Below are 26,072 nucleotides of genomic sequence, written 5' to 3' on the forward strand. Positions count from 1 at the left end.
CCTGCCATCTGCCCCAGGCCTCTTACTTATAAAAGTTGTCCCACAAATATGTTATAATTAGCTCTTTATTTTTACCAGTTATCATGGTAACTTTTAAGCAACATATTAACTCACAAGAGCAAATAGACCCCAAGCCCAAAACTCCCAAAAGTTTACATGAAGAGTAAAAAGACCCTAGGTAGGCAAGAGTAATAAAATCTGAAAAATGAATAAAATCTGAAAATGATGGCCAAGCTAGCATCCATCTTCTTATATATCTCTTTTTCTAATTGATTTCAAGAGAGAGAAACATCAATTTGTTGTTCCACTTATTTATGCATTCATTGGTTGACTCTTGTATGTGCCCTGACTAGGGTTCAAACCTGCAAACTTGGCATATTGGGATGATGCTCTAACCAACTGAACTACCAAGCCAGGGATATTAATCCTTGAGTTCCTCCTAACTGTTAAGCTCCTGAAAATTAGGAATTCTACTGAATTGTTTGACTCTTCAGAGTGAGGGACTGTGCATGCAGTCAAAAAATGTTGTTTAGTTGTTATGGTGAACAGTAGAATATAACAATTTTTTTTTATTGGACTGGGTGGAAGAGTTGCTGAGACTTTGAGATAAAGAGATACATAAATTGGTTAAAAACAGTTTGCATTTCTCATCCAGCTGGCAGGAACATATAGGCAAGTCAAAGGAAACTTTCCAAAAGTGCTTTTAAAAACTCTCATATTAGAAAACATAAACAATGAGGAATAAAACGATAACCGGGCTTGGAAAGTTTAGTATGAAACAAGCGAATTAAGGGACAGGCAAATAGTTTTGCTAAATTTTGAAACCAACTTCATAGTTACTAAATTTCCTGTACTTTCTAGATATGTATGATTAACATAATACAATGACCATCTTTCTCTCAGGGTCGTTCAAGTGGTGGGGATTAAATAATTTAATATTTCTAAGGTTCTAAAATTGTGCCTAGCACACAATAACTGCTATGTAGATCTTTGTTAAATAAAATAAATAATTCCAGGTCTCACACATGCAGGATCATGATTATTAGGGTCTCCATAAATCCTAGGAAGAAAAATACTTCTGTTACTTGTTCTTCAGGAGTTTTATTAATGCTGTTGAAGCTAATGGTACTTGTAAAATGGAGATGGGTGCTCCTCACTATGAACGGTCATTAGAGTCTTTGTTTTTACACTATTGCCTTTGTTTTTTCACTTCCATTAGTCTAGTGCACCCAATAAATCATCTGAAAAAGATATCAGCCCCTCCTGACCAAGACCAACAAAATTGAAGGGTTTAAAAAACAATAAAAAATAAAAAAGAAGCGGGGATCACAGAAGTCATAGTACATAAATTGGGAATGGCAGTTTCTGTTTCCCTTAAATATTGGCTCAAAATCCTCCTGAAAGATGATGCCCCAGCGTCTCTAAGCTACTGATTCCTTGATTCCATTCAAAATCAGGCGCCAGTGTCCCCGGACCAATGACATCAAGGAAAGCGCCGGGCCCCCAGAAAATGCTCCTCCTCTTTGGAGGAGGTTTGCGGGACAGGGCTCCCACGCATGCTCCGTGCCCGCGGGTCCATTGACAAGGCCGCCTGGCGCGTGCGCAGGACTCATAGGGTCCTAAACAAGGAAGATCCGGTCCAGCAGAGGTTCCCGCTTCTGAAGCGTGGGAGGAGTAAGAAGCGGCAGGTTTAGATTTTGGTTTTGGCCCCAAAGGGTTCCCTCGGCCTCTTAGAAACCCAGAGAGGAACTGAAGGCACCGCGGCAGCGGCTGAGGGGGCAGAACCCTCCACTCGTCCTCCAGGCGGGAGGGGGCGGAGAGGGGAGAAGCACCTATTACAGGGCTGAGGAGCCTCTGGCTGGGACCGGGTTCCAGAGCACGGTGGGCTGGATCCGGTCCCTAAGCATGGGGAGCTGGAGCCGCAAAGGCTGCTCAGCCGGGCCCTGCCGGACTGTCAGCTCCTCGGTGATATCTCTGCCTGGGCAGCTGCGATGTCTGTAGCCCGGCCCCGCTTGAGGTCATTGGTCAGAAAATTAGCATGAGTTCTGCCTCTGCCTAGTTTCCTCCCCCTCTATCTTTTCTTCCCCTTTTCTCTTTCCTCTCCCCCATACCTCGTCCTTCATTTCCTACCCCCTGCTCCTCTTTGCCCTCCCCACGCTGCCCTCCTTCTTTCGCCCTATCTTTCGAGTCTCCCTTTTGTCCTCTCCCTTTTACACTGTTTTCCATCTATCCTTTCCTCTCCCTCCTGTTTTTTTCCGTCCTCCTTTCCTCCCTTTCTTTCTTCCATCCTCCTCCTTTATTCGAATAATCTCCATTCTCTTCCCCTCCCTCACTATCATCCCTCCTCCTCCTCCTCATCCTTCACTCCTGCTCTTCTCCTTCTTCCTCTGCCCCAGCCCCGCCCCTTAGCCCCCGCCCCCAGCTGCCAGTCCCCAGCAGCTCAGTCCTGCGGTGAGAATGTTAGGAGTCCATAGCTAAGCACCAGGAGCTGAGCACTGTCCGCTGTGCCTACCTGTAAGTATCCAGACATGGCTCATGAGAAAATGGAGCTGGACTCTGAGCCTGACACATCTGATGGGGGCAGCCTGAGGAGATCCAACAGCGCTCCCCTGATCCATGGGCCTAGGTGAGCAGTGTTGGGGAGGATGGACTGCAGGGTCCAGGGGCTCTTCAAACCCTTGCAAGCAGTTTTCCTTCCCTAAAGTGAGAGTTGGAACTCATTTGAGCTCTCCAAACTGAGGGGGTGATGACAAGTTTGCTTGACAGTGACGGGGTCCCATGATGGAGTGAAAGTTTGACTCCTAAACTCTGGGCTGCGTAGGGACAATGGGACCATCTCTATCTGAGGCTCTGTTAGCTCACTCAAAAAGGAACTACAAGAAGTCTGGCTCTTCTAACAGGTTGCCTGCCCTGCCTAACTTACACCAGTGAATGTCAGACTGAAGCCCCTGGAACTAGACTTGCAATTTGACACCTGTCTCTAAGAGCTGGTATTTCTAAGTCTAGTTTAGGAATCCTGGTATTAACAGTTGTTTACTTTTATAAATCACAGTTTATCTAATAACTTGAAATTAAATGGCATGCTCATGTCATATTAAGTGATTTGGGTTTGTTGTCATGTTTTCAGATCCTAAAACTGCCTGAAATGCATTCCAGTGAATAAAAAAGAAGGGTAGCATGTACCTTACGTTAATGAAAACACAGGTTTTAAAAAACAATGCAGATGATCCCCCCCCACCCCTTGAATTTCAGTGGTAGGGTCTTGTGCTCATGTGAAAAAGTCATCAGAGGGTCTATTTTAAGGTAGAATCTTATGATAGTGAAGGTTAGGTTGGCAGACCTCCTGAACCTATTACATTTCACTTTTATAAGTAGACAATTCATCTTAGGTAGAGAGCCAATTTGCAAGGCCCTGCAGAAATGAAATTAGTTCAAAAAAGGGGATGGGAGTAGTTAGCCAAAAACATTAATCAAGCACAGGGAAGGCAAACATTTATGTTTATTAAACTAATTGTGATATCCTCATTTTGGGGGAAAATGTTTTTTTTTAATTAAATTTTGAAACTCTGCCCTAAGTCTTTCCTCAGTTCTACATTTATTTTTAATACTATAGGAATAAACTGGACTTTTAAAATTGTCTTTTAAAATATGGTAGGTAAGCAATTGCTAGGGACTAGGGTAATCCTGTTGACCTGAATTTAGTCTACTGTAGAAATAACATACTGTTTTTTGAATCACGATTGAAGTAATTACTTGAAAAGTAGAATGATGACAAGAAGGGTGAGGAGACCAGGCCTAGTCCCAATTTTCTCCCTGCCTGGCTGTGATTATTAATGAGTCACTTAGCCTTTCCGAGTCTGTTTTCTCACTTAAAATGTAGGAGAGCTGGATTAGGTGATACCCATATCCCCAATCCTGAAAATCCTTCTTCACCTCTTAACACAGGCATGGTGCTCTACTGCGCACTGCAAGATATTGTACAAAGATGAACAAAACACCTCCACCAAGGGGTTTAAGACACATGCAAAGTTTTCATTAATAAAAGTTAAAGTTGGTGTCTCAGGAGGCATCTGATTCCCCATTGTGCTCTTTGGGTTCAAAGGAGGGAAGGATTTCATTATGTTTGTGGAATGAAGAGGCTTCGTGTAGGGCATGGTGTTGGAGATGGGTGTTGAAGGAAAGGAAGGATTTTGACAGGTGGTGGGGGGAGGGCATTTGAGTCAGAAGGAGCACCATGAGCAAAACTCCAGGTATGTTTATTTACTTGGACAGTGGGGTTCAAAGGTAGAACCCGTGTGTAGGGCAACAGTAGAAAATGCTGATCGGGCTCATATTATAGAACAGGGCTCCCCAGTTCTTGTCACATCATGGCACACACAGAAAGCAGTACCGATTGTTGGTCCTCTTGGCAAGCAGATGAGGCTGCTAGTGTGAATCTGGCAGTAACTGGTTTGGGGGGTGGTGAGTTCTGAGCAGAACCAACTGGAGGCAACCAGCCTGGAGCTCCGCCCCATATCTCTCCTAGCTGCCCCCCAACCACTGAGGAGATCAGTATCTCCGCCAACCTGTAATCCACAGCAGAACACTCAGAAAGCTCTGAAGAGGACGGTGAGGAGCTTATTCATTGTACCAAATGAGCCATTGAAAATTTCATTGTTAAGTAGCGAATTGGCATTAATGCAATTGAAGGATATATTGGATAAGAATCCATTAATAATTTTTATTTTTATTTTTAGTGACCGTTCACAGGTTTTTCAGCGTTACACATTTAGAACTCGGAGGAATAGTGCAACAGTTATGAGCCGTAACAGTCTGGTGAGTATAGAAGTAAGTATCCTTAGTGGTTTTGATTGGAGGAAACACTTTCAAATGTAGTTCCTTCTTAAAACTATGTGCTATGCACAACTTATTTACAAAAGAAAACATTATTTTATCTTATCTTGTTTGCTGCTTAACACTTTGGCCAGTTTCAGCTTTTGATACAAAATAGGAGACCTGATTAAAAATATTTCTTAGCTGTAAGACTTTGTATTTTTAAACATTGTTCTTTTTTGTGTGTTACTACTTGCATCATGGTTGTTAGGTAAGTCAGGATTAACTTCTAATTATAATTGAGAGCAATGGTCTGTATTTGTCCTAGGATGCAAAAATCACCTAAATGGTTGCAGGGTGTTTATTTCTGTTGATCAATGCTGTTTAGCCAAAGAAAGACTCCTTTAAAATGCTCATATTTGTATTCTTAGTAGAGTTGCTGATCTATATAACCAGAGCTATTGGGGATCACCTTATTAGTTTGTCATGTTGGGAGAAATTATGATGAAGTTTTTATATAACAGCACTTGACATGCAGAGCCCACTTATCCTGTAGCTACAGTGCTCTGGAAGACATCTAAGATGTAAGCAAACAGACCTCTGAATGACTGAACTAGATTTCCATAGTCTATGCACAAAGGTTCATCAGTTTATTTATAGGAGAGCCTCTGTGACCTCTGAATCATCTAAAATTTATGCACAATTATAATAAGTTTCCAGTCCAGTAGTGTGTGAGAAGCAGCAAATGAGAACAGGTACATTTGCCTTAAAGGCATACTGATGATAGCTGCGGGCAAAGGAAGAGAGGGGAAAACTAAAAAGCAGACAAAGGTTTTCTTAAAAAAAAAAAAGTCTGTGGCTGAGTGTAAGGGCTAAGAACCCATTAATGGATGCTGAGGTGTCAGCAGCATAGAACCGTCAAATAATTGATGTTCTTAAGGATACCTGGTCTTCCACCTTTTCTTAAATTATAGTACTACTTACACTTTTATGATATTTATTCTTTTAAAGACAGTTTAAATGCTACCAAGTACCTTCACACATTTAATGTCATAGCAACCCCAATGAAGTAGGCATGGCCAAAGATGTTTTTCCCAATTAAAAGAGGCTGCCGCCGATGTAAGTGACTCTCGCTCAGAATCAGAAAATTAGTAAGTGGCAGAGCTGGGATTAGAATAGAGATCCTCCAGTGCCATTCCATTTGGTATAATCTGTTTCACAAGGGGGGAGACGTCACACTTTTAAGAAAGATTTTCAGCTGAAGTGGCTACAAATACTTAAAGGGGAAAATGTCAGCTTTCTGGAGATTTGATTCACTTCACCTCCTTCCCTGAGGATACTAGAAAATATAAGTACTTATTTTTGCTGTATATATGAAAAATGTTTCTGCATCAGTAGCATAGCAAAGAAGGGAAAATGAACTTGCCTCTCTACACTTCACTTTCCTCTTTTCTAAGATGTGAAGATTCTTATCAACTCTGTGTAGGCTCAGTTCTCACTGCTCCCTGACAAATACCCACCCTAGGCTCTGGCTGCACTAAAATACCTAGTATGCTGAAGGAGTTTTGTTGATTCACTGCTTTTTGTTGATCCTTACTTTACCCTTCACTCCTCCTTTCTAGCTATCTGGTGTGGGATTCATTCTACATCACCCTTTGAGTCCTTCTATCATAATATTAGTTACGCCATATACAGTATATCACAGTGTACTCTATAAATCTTAATACACTTAGCTATGTGCCATATTAACCTGCAAAAAAGTGTGAATGAATTGAAAAGAAAGGAACCGAAGTAGGAAACATGAAGAAGTAGGAGCTTCATGATTTGACAGCTGGTTAGATATAAAGGCAGGGAGGAGGAAGAGGACTCAAAGTGACTGCAATTTTATTTCTTGGTGACCAAGGGAAAAGTGCTGCCTTTATTAGGAGTTGGGAAAATGAAATGAATTGGTCGCTTGAAGGGACAGAAGATAAATTCTTTCTGCACATGTTGGGTTCAAGGTGCCACTGGCCCCATGCTCTTTTCCAAAGAAATATTCTAAATCTTTAAAATGAAACCTCTGCAAGCCTCACCACCATTCACTTTCAGCAGATGGCCCTTCTTACTTCACAGAGAAGGCAGACATCTATCTTGTATACATGTCAGCTTTCTTCTCCTTAGAATGTTTTTACCTTCAATCTTCACATGGGGTGTTTTCTCCAAATGGTTTATATATTTTATGAGTCTTCTACCACTTTGCTTGGTCTGTCATCTTTTCTCTGTCTTGTGTCTTCACTCTCTTCCTTATGGCCTCTTTTCTTCCACTTTCTTCTTCTGGAAAGCAAACTGTTTTCTTTTTTCATAGGTCTCTCCTTCCCTTTTTTCAAAGCTTCTGGAGTCTTTTTCAAAGCTTCATCTACACTCCACTGTCTCTAATTCCTTGTCTCCTAATTTCTTGTTAACTATTCAGCCAGTTTGTAATCTCATCATTCCTACCACAACTCTGTTAAAAACCTGTTCTTGTAAAAGTCCCCTACACCCACTTGATTGCCCAAGTCAGGGGCCTCTTATCCCACTCGAGCTCTTTGCTTGACTTAACACCACGAACCAGAACCTCCTTGAAGTTCCTGGCTTTCTTCTCAGCCTATACCTTACTCTGTTTCTGGTACTAGACATGGCTTTGCTCTTCTGTTCCTCTTTCAGGTCTACTTTCCAGTTCTGTCTAAAATCGACGAGTTGTATGTCACGTAGATACAGCCTCTAAATTTCTGACTATCTCCACAATCGGGTTTGGTAATTCCTGATTATTTCCCCGCCTTTGGGGTTTCTTTTGTTCTCTGATGGACAGGTGCATCCATGCTCTTCTTCATATTATCCTGTTAGAGTCTTTCTTGCCTTATTTACCTGCCTAGTAGCTTAGTGTTTTTCAAATGACCTTATTAAGCGTTCAACAGTAAATATGCATCACTTTCATGATGGAAAAAAGTGCATTTTAAAATGATTTTACTGGTAAATTTTTTTCTTTTCAAAGCCCAAGAGAGGAAAAAGTGAAAGAAAGGAGTGGGTAATGAAGAGATATCTTTCGAGGTAAAATCATATTTCAGTGGGTAACACTTAAAAATTTTACCTGAATTAGCTTTTGCCTAAACAACTTAGAGCAGTTTATCACCATTTTATACTACTCAATCACTACATTAGTATTCAAAAAAAGCTTTAAAAGCTTTTGTTAAAAGAGGATAGGGCCTCTTGTAACAGGATAATTGTCTTTGCTTTTATAGTTGATAATTTCATTTATATTCCATTAGGGGATACATAGTAGTTGTTATGTTATAGCTATTAGGATCCTGTAAAATATGAATTGTATCTTACATTTTGTAATCAGATTGTGATTATTTTGATGGAACACAATTTGGCCCCCAAATCAATTCAGCTTTGTGTTATATAAAAATGGTGAGCTAGGGGAAAACAACAGTTATTTTAAAAATACACCTTGCCTTCCACATTGATTTTTCTTAACTAGTAAGGTTTGTAGTGATAGTATTAGTGATCAAATTTTAGAATCGATTTAGATCATGCAAACAAATCTTCTTATTGCAGTTTCAAAGTGCTTTTGATAAACATTAATCATAGACACAATATTATACTGGGCTTCTTAGTCTGTCTTCCTCCATTGGTGAATTGGTAATAAAAATGAATAAAATCAGTTTTTTTCCTTTTCTTTCTCCTATAGTTCTTTACTTTAGGTTAGTGGGGTAATGGATATTTCCAAGGCTTGGAGTCTTTTTTTTACATAAATGTACACAGCTCTGCATTTATCTGGGAAAAGTGTTAAATTCGGTGTCTGCCAAACGACAGATGGTACCTGGTGTACTTTCTAAAGACTGAATGTACTGCCTTTTAGTTCATTAATGTTCAGTAACTTAAAGAACTAGTTTTCTAAGAAGAATATGAAATATTATCTAGGAAGAGGTTTTACACTGGTACTGACAACATATTTCTTTGTGATTCAAATGTTAGTAAATGTTCACTTTTTCTTTCCAGTTGCTGTCATCCTCACCTGATCGGATTTGTAGTAGCAGGCTGCATCAGATCAAAAGGGTAAATTTTACTTTCTAGCACAGATCTACAATTTTCTGAATTTTACTTTTTTAAAAAATATTTATTTATATTTTTAGAGAGAGGGGAAGGGAGGGAGAAAGAGAGGAAGAGAAACATCGGCATGTGAGAGATACATCTGTTGGCTACCTCTCGCATGCCACACAACCAGAGACCTGGCTCACAACCCAGGCATGTGCCCTGACCAGGAATTGAACCAGCGACCTTTTGCTTTACAGGACAACACCCAGCCAACTGAGCCACAGAGCCTCGCTCAATCCACTGAGCTACACCAGCCAGGGCTGAATTTTACATTTTGATTTTATTTTCATTTTGAAGATTTAGATATCAAAACTGCCACAGGCTGCAACTGTTTAGTTGTAGACAGATTAAAATTCTTCTGCGTGTTCAGATAAAATACAGATGTGGCATGGGTGATGGTTTAGAATGTTATTTCTGCTGTACTGTAAATTATGTCAGGTAAGGTAGAAAAGTCTTTTTTCCTTTCTTTCAAATAAAGCATTGTGTGGATAAATACTATGTTTTCAGCTCATGTTCATCTTTGCAGGAAGAAGGCATGGATATAATCAACAGAGAAACTGCCCGTGAAAGGTTAGTGCTTCACAGGAATAGGGCACAGCCTAGTGTGTGCTTCTGTCTGAGCACCAATGGACTTTCATTTTTGTTTGTTTTAGGGAAGTGCAAACAGCAATGCAGATAAGCCAATCATGGGATGAGAGCTTGAGCCTGGTAAAGTTTTTGTGTTTGCTTGTTTTATTTTATTTTATTTTATAGAATCCTTTGTATTGTTCATTGGCTTTATTAATTTTCCATACATTTCTGTCCCTTCTGTTTGCAAATTTGGATTCATTTTTGATCTCTGCTTTTCCACTGAAATATCATATTGCCACTTTTTAGCATACATTTCTACCCTAAAAAACACAGGCATGTGTATGTAGTAAGGAAGAGCTGTGATGTACTGAATTGTGAATTATGAGGAAATAACACTTTATGTTTACAGAGTGATAGTGATTTTGACAAGCCAGAAAAGTTATATTCTCCTAAGAGGATTGACTTCACTCCGGTTTCTCCAGCACCATCACCCACCAGAGGATTTGGAAAGGTAGGCTCACTGACAATATATTAACTCGCTTTCACACACTGAGCTGTTTACTGTCTATAAGACACACACACACACACAAATTGCCTCCCTTTTAAAGAGTCCAATGACTGGAAGAAAGATCAAGAAAGTCTATGGTAGTAATTTGGAAAAAAAATAATATATATATATATGTACATATATATGCATATATATGTACATATATATGCATATATATGTACATATATATATATTCTCATTTATAGAGAGAGAGATACCTAGACAACTAAACAATTCTAAGGATATTGTTTCTATCCTTTTGAGAAGAATCTCTTGAAAACTGGAACATTAGAACTAACTATTTTTATATTAAATATATTTTTCTAGCAATGTTTTTCACCATCCTTACAAATGTTTGTAAGCAGCAGTGGGCTACCACCAAGTCCCATTCCTAGTCCGAGACACTTTTCCAGGTGGGTGAATCTGCTTTTTAAATGTTGAAGTGTTACTTTTTAAAATTGTCTCTCTGATGATATTTACTCCCCAACATTTTATTATGGAAAATTTCCAAGTGAAAGCAAAATCAAAATAATTGCAAACTGAACAGCCATATATCTATTACCTATATTTACTATTAACATTTTACCAGATTCATTTTTTTTTGAGATTTAGTACCACTTTATATTCAGTGGACACACATGTGTACGCATGATAATGTCTTTTATAAGGAAAAATTTTGTTTAAGATTGTAGATTAGTTAAATTCAAATAACTTTTCAATAAGGCCTCTATTTTTTAAAAAGATTTTATTTATTTATTTTTAGAGAGAGAGGAAGGGAGGGAGAAAGGAGGGAGAGAAATATCAGTGTGTGGTTGCTTCTCATGCACCCCCTACTGGGGACCTGACCCGAAACCCAGGCATGTGCCCCAACTAGGAATTGAACCAGCAACCCTTTGGTTCGCAGCCTGCACTCAATCCATTGAGCTATACCAGCCACACCGGTTAAGAAACTCTTCTGGATATTTTGTGTTGCAGAATGATTTTAAAAGAGAGCTTAAAACCCCAGATTGCCATATGCCAGGTTAGATCATGTACTGGCATTTGAGTTACTCAACCTACAGCACAGGCATTTTCTATTTCTCCCTCTATGAATGTCAATTTTATTGACTTAGTTGGTGGGCTCTAATGTTTATCTTGCATCTTAAAAAGTACTTACACTTCATTCAGTTTATTTACTCTTTGAAGCAGGAGTCAGAATCCAGTCAAGTGCATTAGGCCCAGTGCTCTTGGTCCTCTTAAGAGAAAAGGTAAGTGTCACATTTCTGATATGAAACCTAGTTGAACTTGTATTACATATTAGAACTTTTGTCTGAAATTAGTTTCAAGGCTGGACTCCTTTTTGCTAAAGAAATATGCAATAGGTGGGTGGGGTGGGGGAAGGTGGTGGCGGGAAAATGCAGACAACCGTACTTGAACAACAGTAAAAATAAAAATATGCAATACTCTTCCCCATGTGTGTTTTACTAATTCTAACTTTTGTAAATTAGTTATTTTGATACTGTCTATATTTTAATATTTTATAACAGAATCTTATTCATATTATCAATATATATTCCAAAATGTTTGCCTCTCAGTGATCTGAATATAAAAGATACAAATTGATATGTTGCAGAAATATGTGATTATGTCACAGCAAATAGGTCTATAAACAAGCTGTATTCTCAGATATAATCCACCACCGAGTTACACCTTGGCAACCGCAAAGAGAGAATTATTGCCTCATATTCGGGTCTTTAGGGTTTTTGCTGTAATTGGGGTACTCTCTTAATTACCTTATTTTGAACCACAGAGCACTAAACTAAAATGATCTCACTCCATGTTAGTTTTAGATGCTTATGGGCCCCTGATGGAGTCTATTAAAAAAAGGCAAAGAAATTTAACACAGTTTTAGTCATTATTCATAGGGATATGACCATATGATTGCAAGGGTTGGATGTCATTTTAAACAGAGTTTTAGCAGTAATTTTGAAAAACAATTTAGTAAGTGGTTTCTCTGTGCAGATCACCTTCAAGGCCAGTAAACAAATCAATTCTCCTCATGGTAGGTAAATGATACTTACCAGCTTTGGTGAAAATTTTCCAGTAAGAGTATCACACACCAATTCAAAAAGTGCTATATTTCAGACAACTTAAAATTAAAGGTGGTAATGTTCTGAAAAATAGAGCCTGATACAGTCACAATATTTGTATTAGTGAATAAATTTTATTTTATAAATGAATAGTCTTTTTCCTTAATTCTTTAAGGAATCATTTACAATCCTAAGAATCTTCTCATGAGCTCTTATGTGAAAATAACATGTAGAAATTAAAGCTATTGTTGTCGTTGTTTCATTAATTTTAAATTTGTTGCGGGAAATTGATGGAGTTAGTACGGTTGTTTAGTTTCAAAGCTATTCCAAAATAAACCAGCAGATGGAGGAATTCTTTGCTAAAAAGGGCTGAAGTGTTTTGCTAAAGAGGTGTTGAAAGCCAGGCGGCAGCTTTTAAAAACTGCTTATTAAAGTATGGAAAAAGCGCCCTGGCCTGGTAACTCAGTGGGTTAGAGCATACTCCCCTTACGCCAAGGTCCTTGGTAAGGGCACATACAAGAATCAAACAATGGATGCATAAATAAGTAGAACAGCAAAATGATGTTTCTCTCTCTTTCTCTCCTTCTTTTCTTTCTCTAAAACCAATAAACAAATATAAATAAGGTATGGAAAAAGCAAATAAAAATACAACCTTTCTTCCATTTTAGTAATACTCAGAATAGCTCCAGAGGAAGGATAATGTGAGTTAATTGATAAATATAAAAATTGAATGCTGTATTTGTTTTTGCTTGCTCTTTTTCCATTATAAGAATCTTGCACAGGTTTAAGTTTATAGTTACTAATTTTCTACTGGAGCATAGATAGACCCATGATTTAAATTTTGCATACTATCCCATTTTAAAGCTCAGATAAAAAGCTTCAAAGCCAAATTTATGTGCATGTTTTATTTTATTTATTTATTTAAAGATTTTATTTATTTAGTTTTAGAGAGGGGAAGGGAGGGAGAGAGGGAAAGAAACATCAGTGTGTGGTTGCCTCTCACGCACCCCCTACTGGGGACCTGGCCTGAAACTCAGGCATGTGCCCTAACTGGGAATTGAATCAGGCACCCCTTACTTTGCAGGCAGGCGCTCAATCCACTGAGCCACACCAGCCAGGACTATCTGCATGTTTTATGTCATAGCTTATTTGGAAAGGGGCTTTTCCTGCATAACTTAGGGTTGTTAGTGTTTGCACTCCTAGTGGCAAAATGTTAAGCACTACTCCTTTGATGCAGTTTTTCTGTTACCAGTTGAGAGAAAATCTATAGGATTGAGGTAGCCAGTACTATACCATTTTTTGTGAATTAATAATTGCTTTCAGATACAAGTGTGCTTTCAAACTTATACAGGCATGCATCCCTTAACAGTGGAGGTATGTTCTGAGAACTGCAGCATCAGGCGATTTCGTCATTGTATGGACATCTCAGAGTGCACTTACACAGACCTAGGTGGTGTAGCCTATTATACACCTAGGCCATATGGTGCAGCCTATTGCTCCTAGTGTACAATCCTGTACTGCATGTTACTCTGAAAAACAGCATGAGATCAAATCAAGCACAAGCGCAAAGATGCAATCAAGACACATGGTAAACACGAGATGTATAAGGCTGCCACTGGTGTAACACAACATACTGTTTTATGGCAAGCATTTTTTTGTAAGTACAAAGAAGACACTCTAAAATAATAATAAACATTATCATATACAAATACAGTAACATAATTATTTTCAAGTTTTATGTACTGTACATAATTGTGTGTGCTATACTTTTATACAACTGTCAGTGTAGTAGGTTTGTTTATACCAGCATGGGGGAAAAGGTGCAGGGATTAAGAAGTACAAATTGGTAGGTAGAATAGACAGGGAGGTTAAGAGCAGTATAGGAACTGGAGTAGCCAAAGAACTTATATGCATGACCCATGGACATGAACTAAAGCAGGGCTAGCCAGAGAGAATGGGCATACTGGGTGGAGGGGAGTAAAGGGGGAAAAATTGGAACAACTGTAATAGCATAATCAATAAAGTATATTTAAAAAAAGAATATGACTATATCTGTACCGTGATACATTTAATAAATGAGAAGGTGGGTTTTTTTTTTCTTAGGTTAAGGTTATGTGGAAGTATATTTCTTGTATGTTAAACACATGGAAAAATATCTTTCAAGGAACAGCTTAAAGAAGTATGCTGAGCTTTGGTTAAATAACGATCACCCTATTTTAGCACGAAGCCTGTATAATTGTTTTACAGTGGCATTATCTCTTTTTGTTTTAGGCGAAATGGAGACCGAAAGCCAGCCCAAGAGGCTCTTCCAAGGCACTACCGATATGCTGTCTCCGGAGACTGCCCAATTGTCTGATCTCAGTTCATGGTAAAAAATGAAATAAAATCAAAAGGATATTAGGGTATAATCTATTTAAAAAGAGCCACATCAAAAGTATATGGGATCATTTAAAATATATTCAGCTTTTTATCCATGCTCCGTAGAGGGAAAATCTCCTAGAGGTGTAGATAATATGGAAAAGCAGATCGTTTGAAAGTCATGAGTACTTTTTTGGAAGTGTGTATCTTTTTGGCACCTTCACCTTCATCCCTAGCTCCTGTTGTTAAGTCATCCTCTTTCAGCAGGTGCTAATGGTGTGGGAAAGTGTCAGCACCTGGGTGGTGTGAGCGTTTCTGGGTTGCTCTGGGTAATGGTCCACTGATTGTAGCTGTTCTGCCTGCATTTTGTGTTATATCCTTTTGTCTTAGCAGGGAATACCATTATTCTCTTCAGCATGGCATTTTCTAAATAGCATTATCTGTTGTTATAAAATATTTCTCAAGGTCTGGGGTATTTCATCCCAATGGTAACTAAGGTTTCATTATTTTTTGCATTTTTAAAAAATTTTTATTGTTATTCAATTACAGTTGTATGCCTTTTCTCCCCATCCCTCCACCCCACCCCAGCTGAACCCACCTCCCTCCCCCACCTCCACCCTCCCCCTTGATTTGGTCCATGTGTCCGTTATAGTAGTTCCTGTAATCCCCTCTTCCCACTGTCCCCACCCCACTCCCCCCTGGCTATTGTTAGATTGTTCTTAACTTCAATGTCTCTGGTTATATTTTGTTTCCTTTTTTCTTCTATTGCTTATGTTCCAGTTAAAAGTGAGATCATATGGTATTTGTCCCTCACCGCCTGGCTTATTTCACTTAGCATAATGCTCTCCAGTTCCATCCATGCTGTTGCAAAGGGTATAAGCTCCTTCTTTCTCTCTGCTGCGTAGAATTCCATTGTGTAAATATACCATAGTTTTTGGGTCCACTCGTTTGCTGATGGACACTTAGGTTGCTTCCAGGACTTGGCTATTGTAAATTGTGCTGCTATGAACATTGGGGTGCACAGGTTCTTTTCGATTGGCGTTTCAGGGTTCTTAGGGTATAATCCCAGCAGCGGAATTGCTGGGTCAAAGGGCAGTTCCATTTTTAGTTTTCTGAGGAAATTCCGTACTGTTTTCCACAGTGGCCTCACCAGTCTGCATTCTCACCAACAGTGCACTAGGGTTCCCTTTTCTCTGCATCCTCTCCAACATTTGTTTGTGGATTTGTTTATGTTGGCCACTCTGACTGGTGTGAGATGGTACCTCATTGTGGTTTTAATTTGCATTTCCCTGATGGCTAGTGATGCTGAGCATCTTTTCATATGTCTCTGGGCCCTCTGTATGTCTTCCTTGGAGAACTGTCTGTTCAAGTCCTTTGCCCATTTTTTAATTGGGTTGTTTGTCTTCCTGGAATGGAGTCATGTGAGTTCTTTATATATTTTGGAGATCAGGCCCTTGTCTGAGGTATCATTAGCAAATATGTTTTCCCATACTGTTGGTTCTCTTTGTAATTTGGTGCTGTTTTCTTTAGCCATGCAGAAGCTTTTTATTTTGATGAGGTCCCATTTGTTTATTCTTTCCTAAGGTTTCATTTTTATAGTAACACGTCCTGATTCCTATGGTCCACTCACATTTTTTTTTAGCCTTACTCACCCTAGTTTAGATGTCTAACTTAAGGCCCTTTAATGTTTTTGCGCTGAAGTTAACTTACTTTCCTGTGCTTGAAGTTGAGCACTTGGATACTGATGGGCATATTGGAAGGAAGGGGAAGGAATAGTAGCAGTAGCCAGGTAATAATTTGAAATTTTTAAGTACATTCTAATCAACACACAATACACAATCTTCTTCTAGACAGGATTGTGTATGGCCTTTCAGAACTTTCTGTTCCACAAGTTTTATGGCTGAGGATCTTTTACAAAGAGCCCACGAGGGAATCCAATTTAAAAGGATGGTGTTCTCTAAATGAAAGATTTGTGTAAGCCACTTACAAGGTGTAAGGATTAATAATTCCTTTTTTCCAAATCACTTACTCCATGTTTTATAGAAGATAACTTGTACTTCTAGTTGACTAAGAAGTCAGATTATTCTAGGTTATTAGACTCATTGATCAGTACTGTTCCAGCCTTGGAATAGATACCTTTTAGATTCTTCTAGCTATTTTCAGCCCCACAATTTGTCTTCTCTCTCATCTCTGTCTGCCCTTCGTAGCTCAGTGTGCTAATTTTGGTACAGAGTGCCTTTCCAGGTGTGTAGATGATCACAAAGAGAAAACCTCTAAAGTTTCTCGAGATGACTAGTGGATAAAACTCTATACTTAGTGGAATCTGCATATCACTTTTATGGTAAAATGTGTTTTAATATAGGCACATGACATTATAAATAGATTTGCTTGCCCAGTTACTAACCAAGTAACCAAGTTAGGTAAAGGATATGAAAGCTTTTTGCCAAGCTAAAAACATTAGATAGGGTGAGGGAATTTATAAAAAAAAAAATTGTCATAGGCTTACTGTGCAGAATGCCATAAAACAGGTTCATGCAAATAAATAAGAAAGGAAAGACAAGATGTGGTATTCACCATGTCCTCTCCCCTTACCCAGCCATTTATTCCTCCAGACAGCACAACCTAAGCTGTGGACAATGGTGACTGTTAGGAGGTTTCTATTTCTCTTGCCACTACTCCTATTCTCCAAAGACCTGCAACTGGCTACGAGAGCCCTGGGAACATGGACATTGGTGACGAAGGGCACTTTTGATCCATAAACACAAAAAGCGTTCTCTCACACTGGAGAGATTTGCTTCATTCACGGCCCCTCTCTATGCACTAATAAGCCAACACACGGCTCAAATAATATGTTAAAAACAAATATATTACTCAAAATTCACAAAACTAAGTGTCAAAAATATTTAGGTAATTAAAATTTTAAGTGATGTTTTAGTGAGTTTGTAGCATCTGGAGTCCCAAGGATATTAAAATTTAAGTTTGCACTAAGATTTTGGGGACACCTTGCATACTAATAATGTAGACATTGAGGTCTACAACTAAGAGATTTTAAATAGGAGCTGTTCCTAACATGTAAAAATTGGGTCCTGCCCTTGCAAAAAGCTTTTTTCTATCTCCTCAATGCATTTTCATTGATCAGACATCCATATTCTTAGAAATGGGGACAAAGACAGGAAGTAGCTGTGTTCTGGTTTTTATTGCCAAAGATAGCAATCCACTTGATAATGAAAGTAAGGAAGCAATCTTTATACCTTTTAGGGAGTAGAAAAAGTATCAGATCATTAGTAAATGATCATTTAAATTGTTACAGTTCATTCCCTGCCCTACTCTGCAAAGAAAAGATGGGTTTTAACACTTTAAATTAAAGTGTATATACTAAATAATAGCCTTTAAAATCTGACATCTTTGAAGTATAAATTAAGTGTGAAGTGTGAGTGCGGACCCATTTGGAATCGCTGTCCAGTGTGCCAACTGCTGCCCAAAGAAATAGTATGCCTGTTCTTAATATTATATTTTTTTACTAACTAAAAATTCTGAAACCTCTGCCAGTCATATCTGGGGAAGACTGTCACCACAAGGCAAGAACTATATCATTCTGCATTTAGTCTTCATGAACATCGGGAGTTTGATCACAGCTTGGAAGTCCACCTCTGCATGGGGCTTTGATTCTTTTGCGTGGGCAATTCGTGTTATGCTCCTCATTCTTTTGGGAATAAGATTATCTGTGGCACAAAAAGAAAGGAATTTTAGGGCCTCTAGCCATGTAGTGAAGATTAAGTGGTAGTCTGTTTTGCCTACAGAAAAGGAAAAAGTCTTCTGTGAATTTTCTTGCCCATTGCATCAGTGTTAACCTGACTGCTAATTTAGCCTTTATGGTTTTATGTTAACATTTTAATTAGATTAATCTTAGTGATTTTAACATTATTTTAATATTATATGTGTCATGGCAAGAAAATCTCATAGTGAATATGTGACATACAAAGAATAAGATTTAATCATGATTTATCTAATAATAGGAATGTATACATACCCTTTGAAGATATTTATGTGAGCAGTTTAGACATCTGTGCAGATACTTTTAAACTCTTATCCCCAAGGTGACTGTGGAAATGATCATATTTAAATGTGTGATCTTAAAATGTAAAAATTATACAGGAATATAGTGTTAGGCCTTCCTAAGATAAAATAGTAGAGACCAGAGAACATGCCCTATGGACCAGTTTAACCCACATCAAGGGGTAAGGGACGCCCCATAGTCTTACCTTATACCAAGATCTGCTGGCTTTATAGGACTATGACTAACTTTTAGTGCATTTACCTGTCTGCCATTAACCTGATAGAACCCGGTTTGTTGACTAGACAAGGCCAAATGGCTCAACTGGATGGGGTGAGAGTATGAATCACACCAGACATCCTAGTTTTGTTTGAATGTTTTAATGATTCTGTTACAATTTTACCCTTAGTTTTGTTTGTTTCTTTTTAGACAGAGGGCACTACTTTAACAATCATAAGTGTTTTTGGTTGTATGGTTCAAATATTGCCTCAATATGTATATTCAGTGACAGGAATGAAATGATTAACTTTTTTCCCTTTTTTTTTGGGGGGGGTTTGTACTTTATTGTTTATACTATTACAGTTGTCCACTTTTTCTCCCTTTGCCCACCTCCTCCCAGCCCCACTCTCTCCCATCCCTCAGTCCATCCCCATATTGCTGTCTGTGTCCATGAGTCATGCATAAATGTTCTCTTATGTTCAGTTGGAATTGTGTAGGTCCTTTGCTTTCCTGCCATTGTCTGGCTTTTGGCCATTAGTCTAAGGCTCATTAACACCTCCATCAGAGCTTAAGCTAATAAAGAAAGAAGAGAGGAACTCAAATTGGACCATATTTTGTTGCTTTTAGAAACCTGGTAGAATGTTTAATAGTAGACACTGTGAAAATCACTTTTGTTTAGTGATCTATGGATTAAAATATGTAAGTCTTGCTTTATGCAGATCTACTAACAGTGGGTAATTTGTGACTTGTGGTCTGTGCTTCCAGACCATGGGTAGTAGTGCCAGATTAATTAGAACAGAAAGTAGATTTTAGTTTAGTGAAAATATCTGGTTAAACATTTACTAAGTTCGGAATATGAATTGCACTGGTGACTAAATATAAGGATGCTATTTTTCTGTTAATGAACGAATTTTTATATATGTTTAATAATAGAGAAGAAATTCTTGAAAAGATATGAAATGAAATGTTCAGATTTATTTTTGCTCGGTAACTTCCCCCTTAGCTTGTTTCTCTTAAAGTAATCAACAGTGTTAAATGACAGATTTCTCTGCATGAGTCACATTCTGTGTTTTTTTAAGTTAAATTTATTGGGGTGACGTTGGTTAATAAAATTATATAGGTTTCAAGTGTACAGTTCTATGACATCATCTGTGCACTGCATTGTGTGTTCCCCACCCTCATGTTCTGTGTCTTTGAATGAATACAAGATTCACCTAAGCAAGCAGGTCTTGTTACAAATGGAATCTTTTAACCCAGGACTCACCGTAAGTTTGGTGGTTGGAATAATAAAATCTTTATTTATATTCAGATTATCTGCTTGGTGACCAAATTTTAATCCAAACCTGTTTCTTCCTGCCAACTAGCACAGATCGTGTCCTTCGGCTATCCAGCCAATATGTGCTTTAGGAAAGTAAATTTATTTTAATATTAGTGTAGGCCAAATGCTTCAGGAGGAAAAAACATCACATATATTTTGATTTTCCAATGTCTCAGATTATCTGTGCAAGTTTCTTTCAGTAGTTTGAATAATTCATATTTTAGACCCATTTTGCCTTTTGGTTCAGAAAATATCTTAGCCAGCTAAATTATCCAAACTTCTTTCTTAAAAGTGGTTTATTAATGATGCACTCGAAATCAGTGAGCATAGAGTAGGAGTACTGTGTGGAACATACTGTTTCCATTTTTATTTTTACTTTTCCGAAGCCTCTTTGTATTCTGTCTCCACCTAAAAACAATCCAGTGGCAATAGAAAGAAATGACATTTTGAAGAAAAATAGAAGAGTAGAGGAAGTGCATTGGGAGGGGGGAGTTGTATTTCATTGAGGGTGGTATAGGGCCCAGAAACTTCCAAATATACCACAGGTTGCTTAACACTTGAAATATATTAACTTAGAAATTCATAAAAATGATAGTAAAGACTCACAATACTTAGCCTTAGAGCACACTAGATTAGGATGGGCATTTGCAAAGGAGCTAGTGACCAGACTTAAACTTACTATGTTTCCTGATTCATAATTGCTTCTCCAATTTTACATTTTCTTTCTTTTTCAAAAATAAAAGGTATGTCTGTGTAAATCCTAACACTGCCTGACCACCTCTCCAGCTTCGTTTCTCGTCGTGTTCTTACTGTCTGTACTACAGCCACACTAGCCTGCTTTCCTCCCAAACCTTATCTAGTTCATGCCTACTCATTTTTCAGATGACAGCTCAAATACCACTTTTAGGGAGCCTTGTTCCTCCCTGTTCCTCCAAATTAGATCAGGTCACCCATGTTATATACTCTCAGAGCCCCTTGTATCTTTCCTTTATTGCTTTGATCGCATATTATAATTATATGTTTATTAGTATAATTATTTCAATGTCTGTGTTCTGCACTCCTGTAAATTTGATGAGGGCAGGGACCATGTTCGTCTTATACACCATTGTTTTTCTAATATCTAGCATACTTCCTGTACTTGGCAGGAAATCAATAATATTAGAATAAATGAATGAATGAATTTGGGTCAAATATAGAGCATAGAGCTAATATGTGGGGTTGATGGGAATCAAAGTCAGAAAGACATCCTGATGCCAAATTGTGATGGCTCTTGATTGTGGGTGGTTAAGTATAAAGGCAGATTTATGAGGCAAACCAGATTGGTTGTTGGGAGCCATGAGGGCTTGGGCTGAATGGGTAAGGTATCCCTGTGCTGGGCTATAGAGGCTCTTGATGCCCAGGCCAGGAGTTTTAGTGGAAGGGTAGGAGCAGAAGCCCATTGTCAGGATTAAAGAGATGAGTGAACTGTGGGGGTATTGGGTCTGTGGATATAAAGCATTCCTTTTAGAAGCTTAACTGGATAGTCATAGAAGGAATCAAAGAAAGGAGGCTTTTAGAGGTGGTAGGGAGACCTTTGGGTTTTGAAAGCAAGAAGCAAGGAAGTGGTGTAAGAAATTCATAAAATGAGAAGAATATAAAAGGCAAATATTGAAGGAAATTAGAAAAAAATGTTAGAATCGAAAGCCTCCATTGTGTAAATATACCATAGTTTTTGGATCCACTCATTTGCTGATGGGCACTTCGGTTGCTTCCAGTACTTGGCCTCTTGGGAGTGGGGACGTGGTAAAATCTAGGGCAATTGAAAGACTGTTCTGGAATAGAAGGACCATGAAGCGATGGACTTGATAGACTACTTCATAGAATTCAGGGTAGCTGCCTCAATGAGTAACCATTCCTTTTACTATATGAGGTTGATGGGAACGTAAGAAGATAAATATAAGGATAGAAATCTCTTGAGCTGAAGGTAAGGGAACTACCTCACGAAAGCCATGATCTGTCAAGAATGTTTATTATGTGTTGGACATTCTGGTACCTCCAGGAGAGCACTAAAATGATACAGAACCCTGAGTGTCTTACTTTCCATTGCCGTGACTTTGTGCTTTTGCAGGTATCTGACTGTAGTACATGATGCAGTTCATTGCTATTGCTTGTATACTTTTTTATTATTCACAAATGCTCTACTGACTTGTGAATTCTTGAAACTGTTGTTGCATGTTATGTTTACTTTTACCCTAATAGATGCACCTGCTTATACTTCTTTTCGCTTTGTCCTCAGTTCAGATATTTTGGATGACAGTAGTAGCGGCAGTAGCAACAATGGCTTATCCTCAGACTCACTGGCTAAAGGCAGCACAACTGCACAGTCTCCAGTAGCTCTGTGCATACCTTCCACTCATCCTGGTGGATGAGCTCTCACCCAACTGATTTATCTATTTCTGACAAAGTGTTTTAACTGCTGTTTCCTACATAAAGCATTCAGTGAGGAACGCGGAGAACTTTGATCCATAATGAGGATTAAAGTATCACCATTCTTTTTTTTTTTTTTTTTTTGGCATCTCTCTTCTCTAAAGTTCAATTTTACAAATATAGTGACCTTACTTGTGTCTCTTTTTGCTGATCACATTTTGGATCTAGTGACTAAACCTCAAATACTCATTTTTAATTGCATAGAGTGTGTATATATAAATACAAATATATACATATTTCTCAGTGGCTCAAAGAGCCCCCATTTTAGAGTCTGTATGTTTAAGGAAAACCCTGATAGGTATTTTCGACAATGTTTCCTTTTCCCAGCAGTAGTATGACAGCTAGAGTTGATCAGAAATTCTCTTGCTTGAGAGATTTTCTTTTGTCCTCTGTTGACTACATAGTTTCAAATCTCCTTATTTCACAATAGATGAATTGGTTTTGATTATATTATTTTTTTATTTTTCTGCATTAGCTTAAACCACATTATTTTCTTTCCCTTTCCTGTTTCAGCTGCTTACTTGCCATTTCTCACAGAGCAGAAAAAGCACGTAGTTGCTTTCGTTACTACCCGTATCGCTTCTTTGCTGTTGGAATGTATGACATGAGGATTGATTTTAGTGCGGAGAATGTAAATGTACTTACAGGACGCCTGGAGTAGTCGCCACAGGTTCTTATGACTTAGCTACCATAGTTGATATTTTTCTCCCCAAATCTGTTACCCTAAGGAATATATAAAATATTGTTAATGTTTCTAGGTGGTGTTGTCAAGGAGAAGAAATTCCTGCTTTGACCAGATGTGTGGAGCATCTGCAAATGAATGAATAATGTTATTTGCACACAAACCACTGCCTAGAAATGCATATGTGAAGCTTGACAGCTTGTTTTGCATGGTATTATGAGGCCCGAGGTGCCTTGAGACGCAGTGCTGTGCTATACACATGTACATCATAAGGTAGAGTAGAAAAAGGGTCCTTACGTGACTGATTGCCACATACTGTCTCAGTTGCTGCTTTTTTCTGATTATTTTTTTTTGTCATTGGATTCGTTTGTTTTCTCATGTGTTGAATGATGCTGCTGACTGTGTTTTGGTCATCGTGTTGCCACCAGAATCAGAGTTCAGTTCTCATGCATGCCGTCATATAGCAAAGACAGCTTAATATCTATAAGGAAGTGTTCAGGAGCCGAAAAAAAAACAATGTTATTATGAGTTCAGTTTTTAAGAAGGTATTTGAGCTGTGAACATTCTACATTCTACATGAGGTACCAGAAGTTGATATTTAAAGAGAAAATCCTGAACAAAGCTATTTAAAAAACAAGCGTAGTCTTTTGTTGTGTTATTTATTATTTAAAGCTGTGTAAAAATGTCTGTCATGATAGATTTCTCTTAATGTTCAGATATTGTGGGTGGATTGTCTGTATTTAATACGTAAATTTGCCTGCTAGGATTATAGTATTCCACTTTTGAATGTATGCGGGAAACGAAGACTAATGCACTTGCGTCTTTTGAAGACAAAGATCCTTGACTCTTAAAAGAAGATGTTGCATTTTGCCGGTACTCACAAACTAGTAATACTGTATGGCTTGAAGGAAAACATATTTTCTTTGAATTGTAAGAGAGCATCACTTACCTAGCTGTAAGTAGTTCTATAATAACATCAGGTGTATTGTTTATTTTAAATTGTAATGACCACCGTAATAGCCATTAATGTGTTAATTTTTTCATATTGCTTTCACCTGTGCAAAGGCCATAATCCTTCACATCTAACATAAATGGGTATATTATGAAGATTGTTCCCTAGGACGCCAGTTTACTACACTTGACCTTAGCTAAAAGGCCAAGAAGTGATCCTAGTATGCCATTTTAAAGGAACATTACTTTGATGGTATTTAGTATATTTATTCTGTTTGTCAAAGAACCACGTTAAGATGTTTCTACCTACATCATACTGAGAGATGGTTTTGTCTTATAGGATACTTATCCACCTTCATCCTAATGTCTTTTTGCCTTAAAGGGACACTTTTGGCCATTTTTGGCTGTAATTTAGAACTCTTAAGAAATAACCTTTGGAATGTGATATTTATTTTTGAAATTCAGTGGTGGGGTAAAATCAGGGCAGGAAAATGAAATTGTTCCAATGATATGAAAACTAGCAAGCAAGATGGCTAACTTTACTGTTTAAACCAAGTTTTGTTTTTATTGTTTAAATGGACTAGGAAGTTAAGTTTGTGCAGGGATTATTTTGAGATAAGTGAAAGATAGAGATGCTAATCTTCAGATGAGCTTGATTGACAGTACCCCTTTATTTTTATATAAAGTTTAATATTTAAAAGTGATATTGTTATAAATTAAAATCCTCTTTCTACTCTATATTATATCGTATTTCAGACTGATATATGAAAATAAGTACACAAGATGATATGCTAAGAAATTCTGTAGATGATGCTCTTTTTGCTTGACTGATTTATATAATCACTGTATTTCATGATAACTGCTTTTGGAATAGTAGAAAATTTTGTGAAATGCTGACTTTGTGTATATCTTACAATGCAAATTTAATAAAGTGTGTACACATGCATAAAATTCTGTAAAATTTTCAATGTGTATTTCTTTTGTTCTTATCAATAATGATTTTCTGCCTCTATTGCCCAGTACTGCATTCCCTGTGTCTAACAGCAGTCAAATTTTGAATAAAAAGGTATCCGGGACACAAAGGAACTAATAGCTATATTGAAGTTTGGGCTGTCTCCCAAAACAAAGAGAAACTTCTCCCCATAATTTGTCAAAACTTCAAGAGCATTTTGTAGAATTTTACAATTTAGAAGACTCTTGCCAAGACCACATATATTTGCTTGTTTTTAATTTATTGTATGTTGTTTGTTTTTTATATATTCATATAACTAAATTGTTTTTAGAACTAGATGGAGGGGTAGGTAGGCAAAAAGTACAATCCTTTTATATATGACTCAGGTTACAAAAACTCAAATTTCTTTTCAGGAGGGTATGGGGAATAAAGAGTGACGGAAGGAGACTTGACTTGGGGTGGTGAGCAGAGCAGTTAACCAGTGCCACCCCAATCAATTCAATAAAAAGGAAATGAACATAAAAATATATACAAACTATTCTATTTCACACTTACAGAAAAATTGTTTAAATAGCCCAAAGAGCTCCCACATATCCTTCACCCAGGTTTCTCAATTGTTGACATTTAACCACATTTGCTTCATCATTCTCTGTCTCATATGTATGTATATTCTTGTATTTGTATATATATGTATATGTACACACACACATTTTTCTCAACCATCTAAGTTGCAGACATATACCCCATTATCCTTAAATGTGTCAATGAAATTTTTCTCAAGATTTGGACATTTTACATAACCACATTACAATATCAAAATTAAGAAATTAATTTTGATTCCATTTAATCAACAGACCCCATTCAAATTTTGCCTATGGTCCCAATGATGCTCTTTTAGTAAAAGGAAAAAAATCTTTTACCTGGTCCAGGATTCAAGCCATTATTATGTGTTACACTT

At 37.8% G+C, this 26,072-nt stretch overlaps 1 protein-coding gene and 1 non-coding gene across 8 annotated transcripts; both read left to right on the top strand.

Annotated features, from left to right (window-relative positions):
- The first annotated feature begins 1,592 nt into the window (after positions 1 to 1,592).
- Positions 1,593 to 25,108, top strand: PABIR2 (PABIR family member 2). 7 transcript variants are annotated; one of them, XM_053917538.1, is made up of 11 exons: positions 1,593 to 2,626; positions 4,737 to 4,815; positions 8,833 to 8,889; positions 9,455 to 9,498; positions 9,582 to 9,636; positions 9,908 to 10,009; positions 10,373 to 10,458; positions 11,234 to 11,292; positions 14,386 to 14,482; positions 23,043 to 23,199; positions 23,288 to 25,108. In XM_053917538.1, the coding sequence occupies exons 1-10, from the start codon at positions 2,529 to 2,531 to the stop codon at positions 23,188 to 23,190; spliced, it is 825 nt and encodes a 274-aa protein (XP_053773513.1). In that variant the 5' UTR covers positions 1,593 to 2,528; the 3' UTR covers positions 23,191 to 23,199; positions 23,288 to 25,108. The 7 variants fall into 7 exon arrangements, with proteins under 7 accessions (XP_053773513.1, XP_053773517.1, XP_053773516.1 ...); XM_053917537.2 differs by having other exon boundaries at positions 1,594 to 2,626; positions 4,737 to 4,827; XM_053917539.2 differs by lacking the exon at positions 1,593 to 2,626 and adding an exon at positions 4,446 to 4,608 and having other exon boundaries at positions 4,737 to 4,827.
- Positions 18,144 to 18,274, top strand: LOC112310905 (small nucleolar RNA U109). Its single transcript, XR_002975414.2, has one exon. It is a non-coding gene; the product is annotated as a small nucleolar RNA U109 (small nucleolar RNA).
- Positions 25,109 to 26,072: the final 964 nt, after the last annotated feature.

Source organism: Desmodus rotundus, chromosome X, assembly GCF_022682495.2.
Source record: "Desmodus rotundus isolate HL8 chromosome X, HLdesRot8A.1, whole genome shotgun sequence".
Lineage (NCBI taxonomy): Eukaryota > Metazoa > Chordata > Mammalia > Chiroptera > Phyllostomidae > Desmodus > Desmodus rotundus.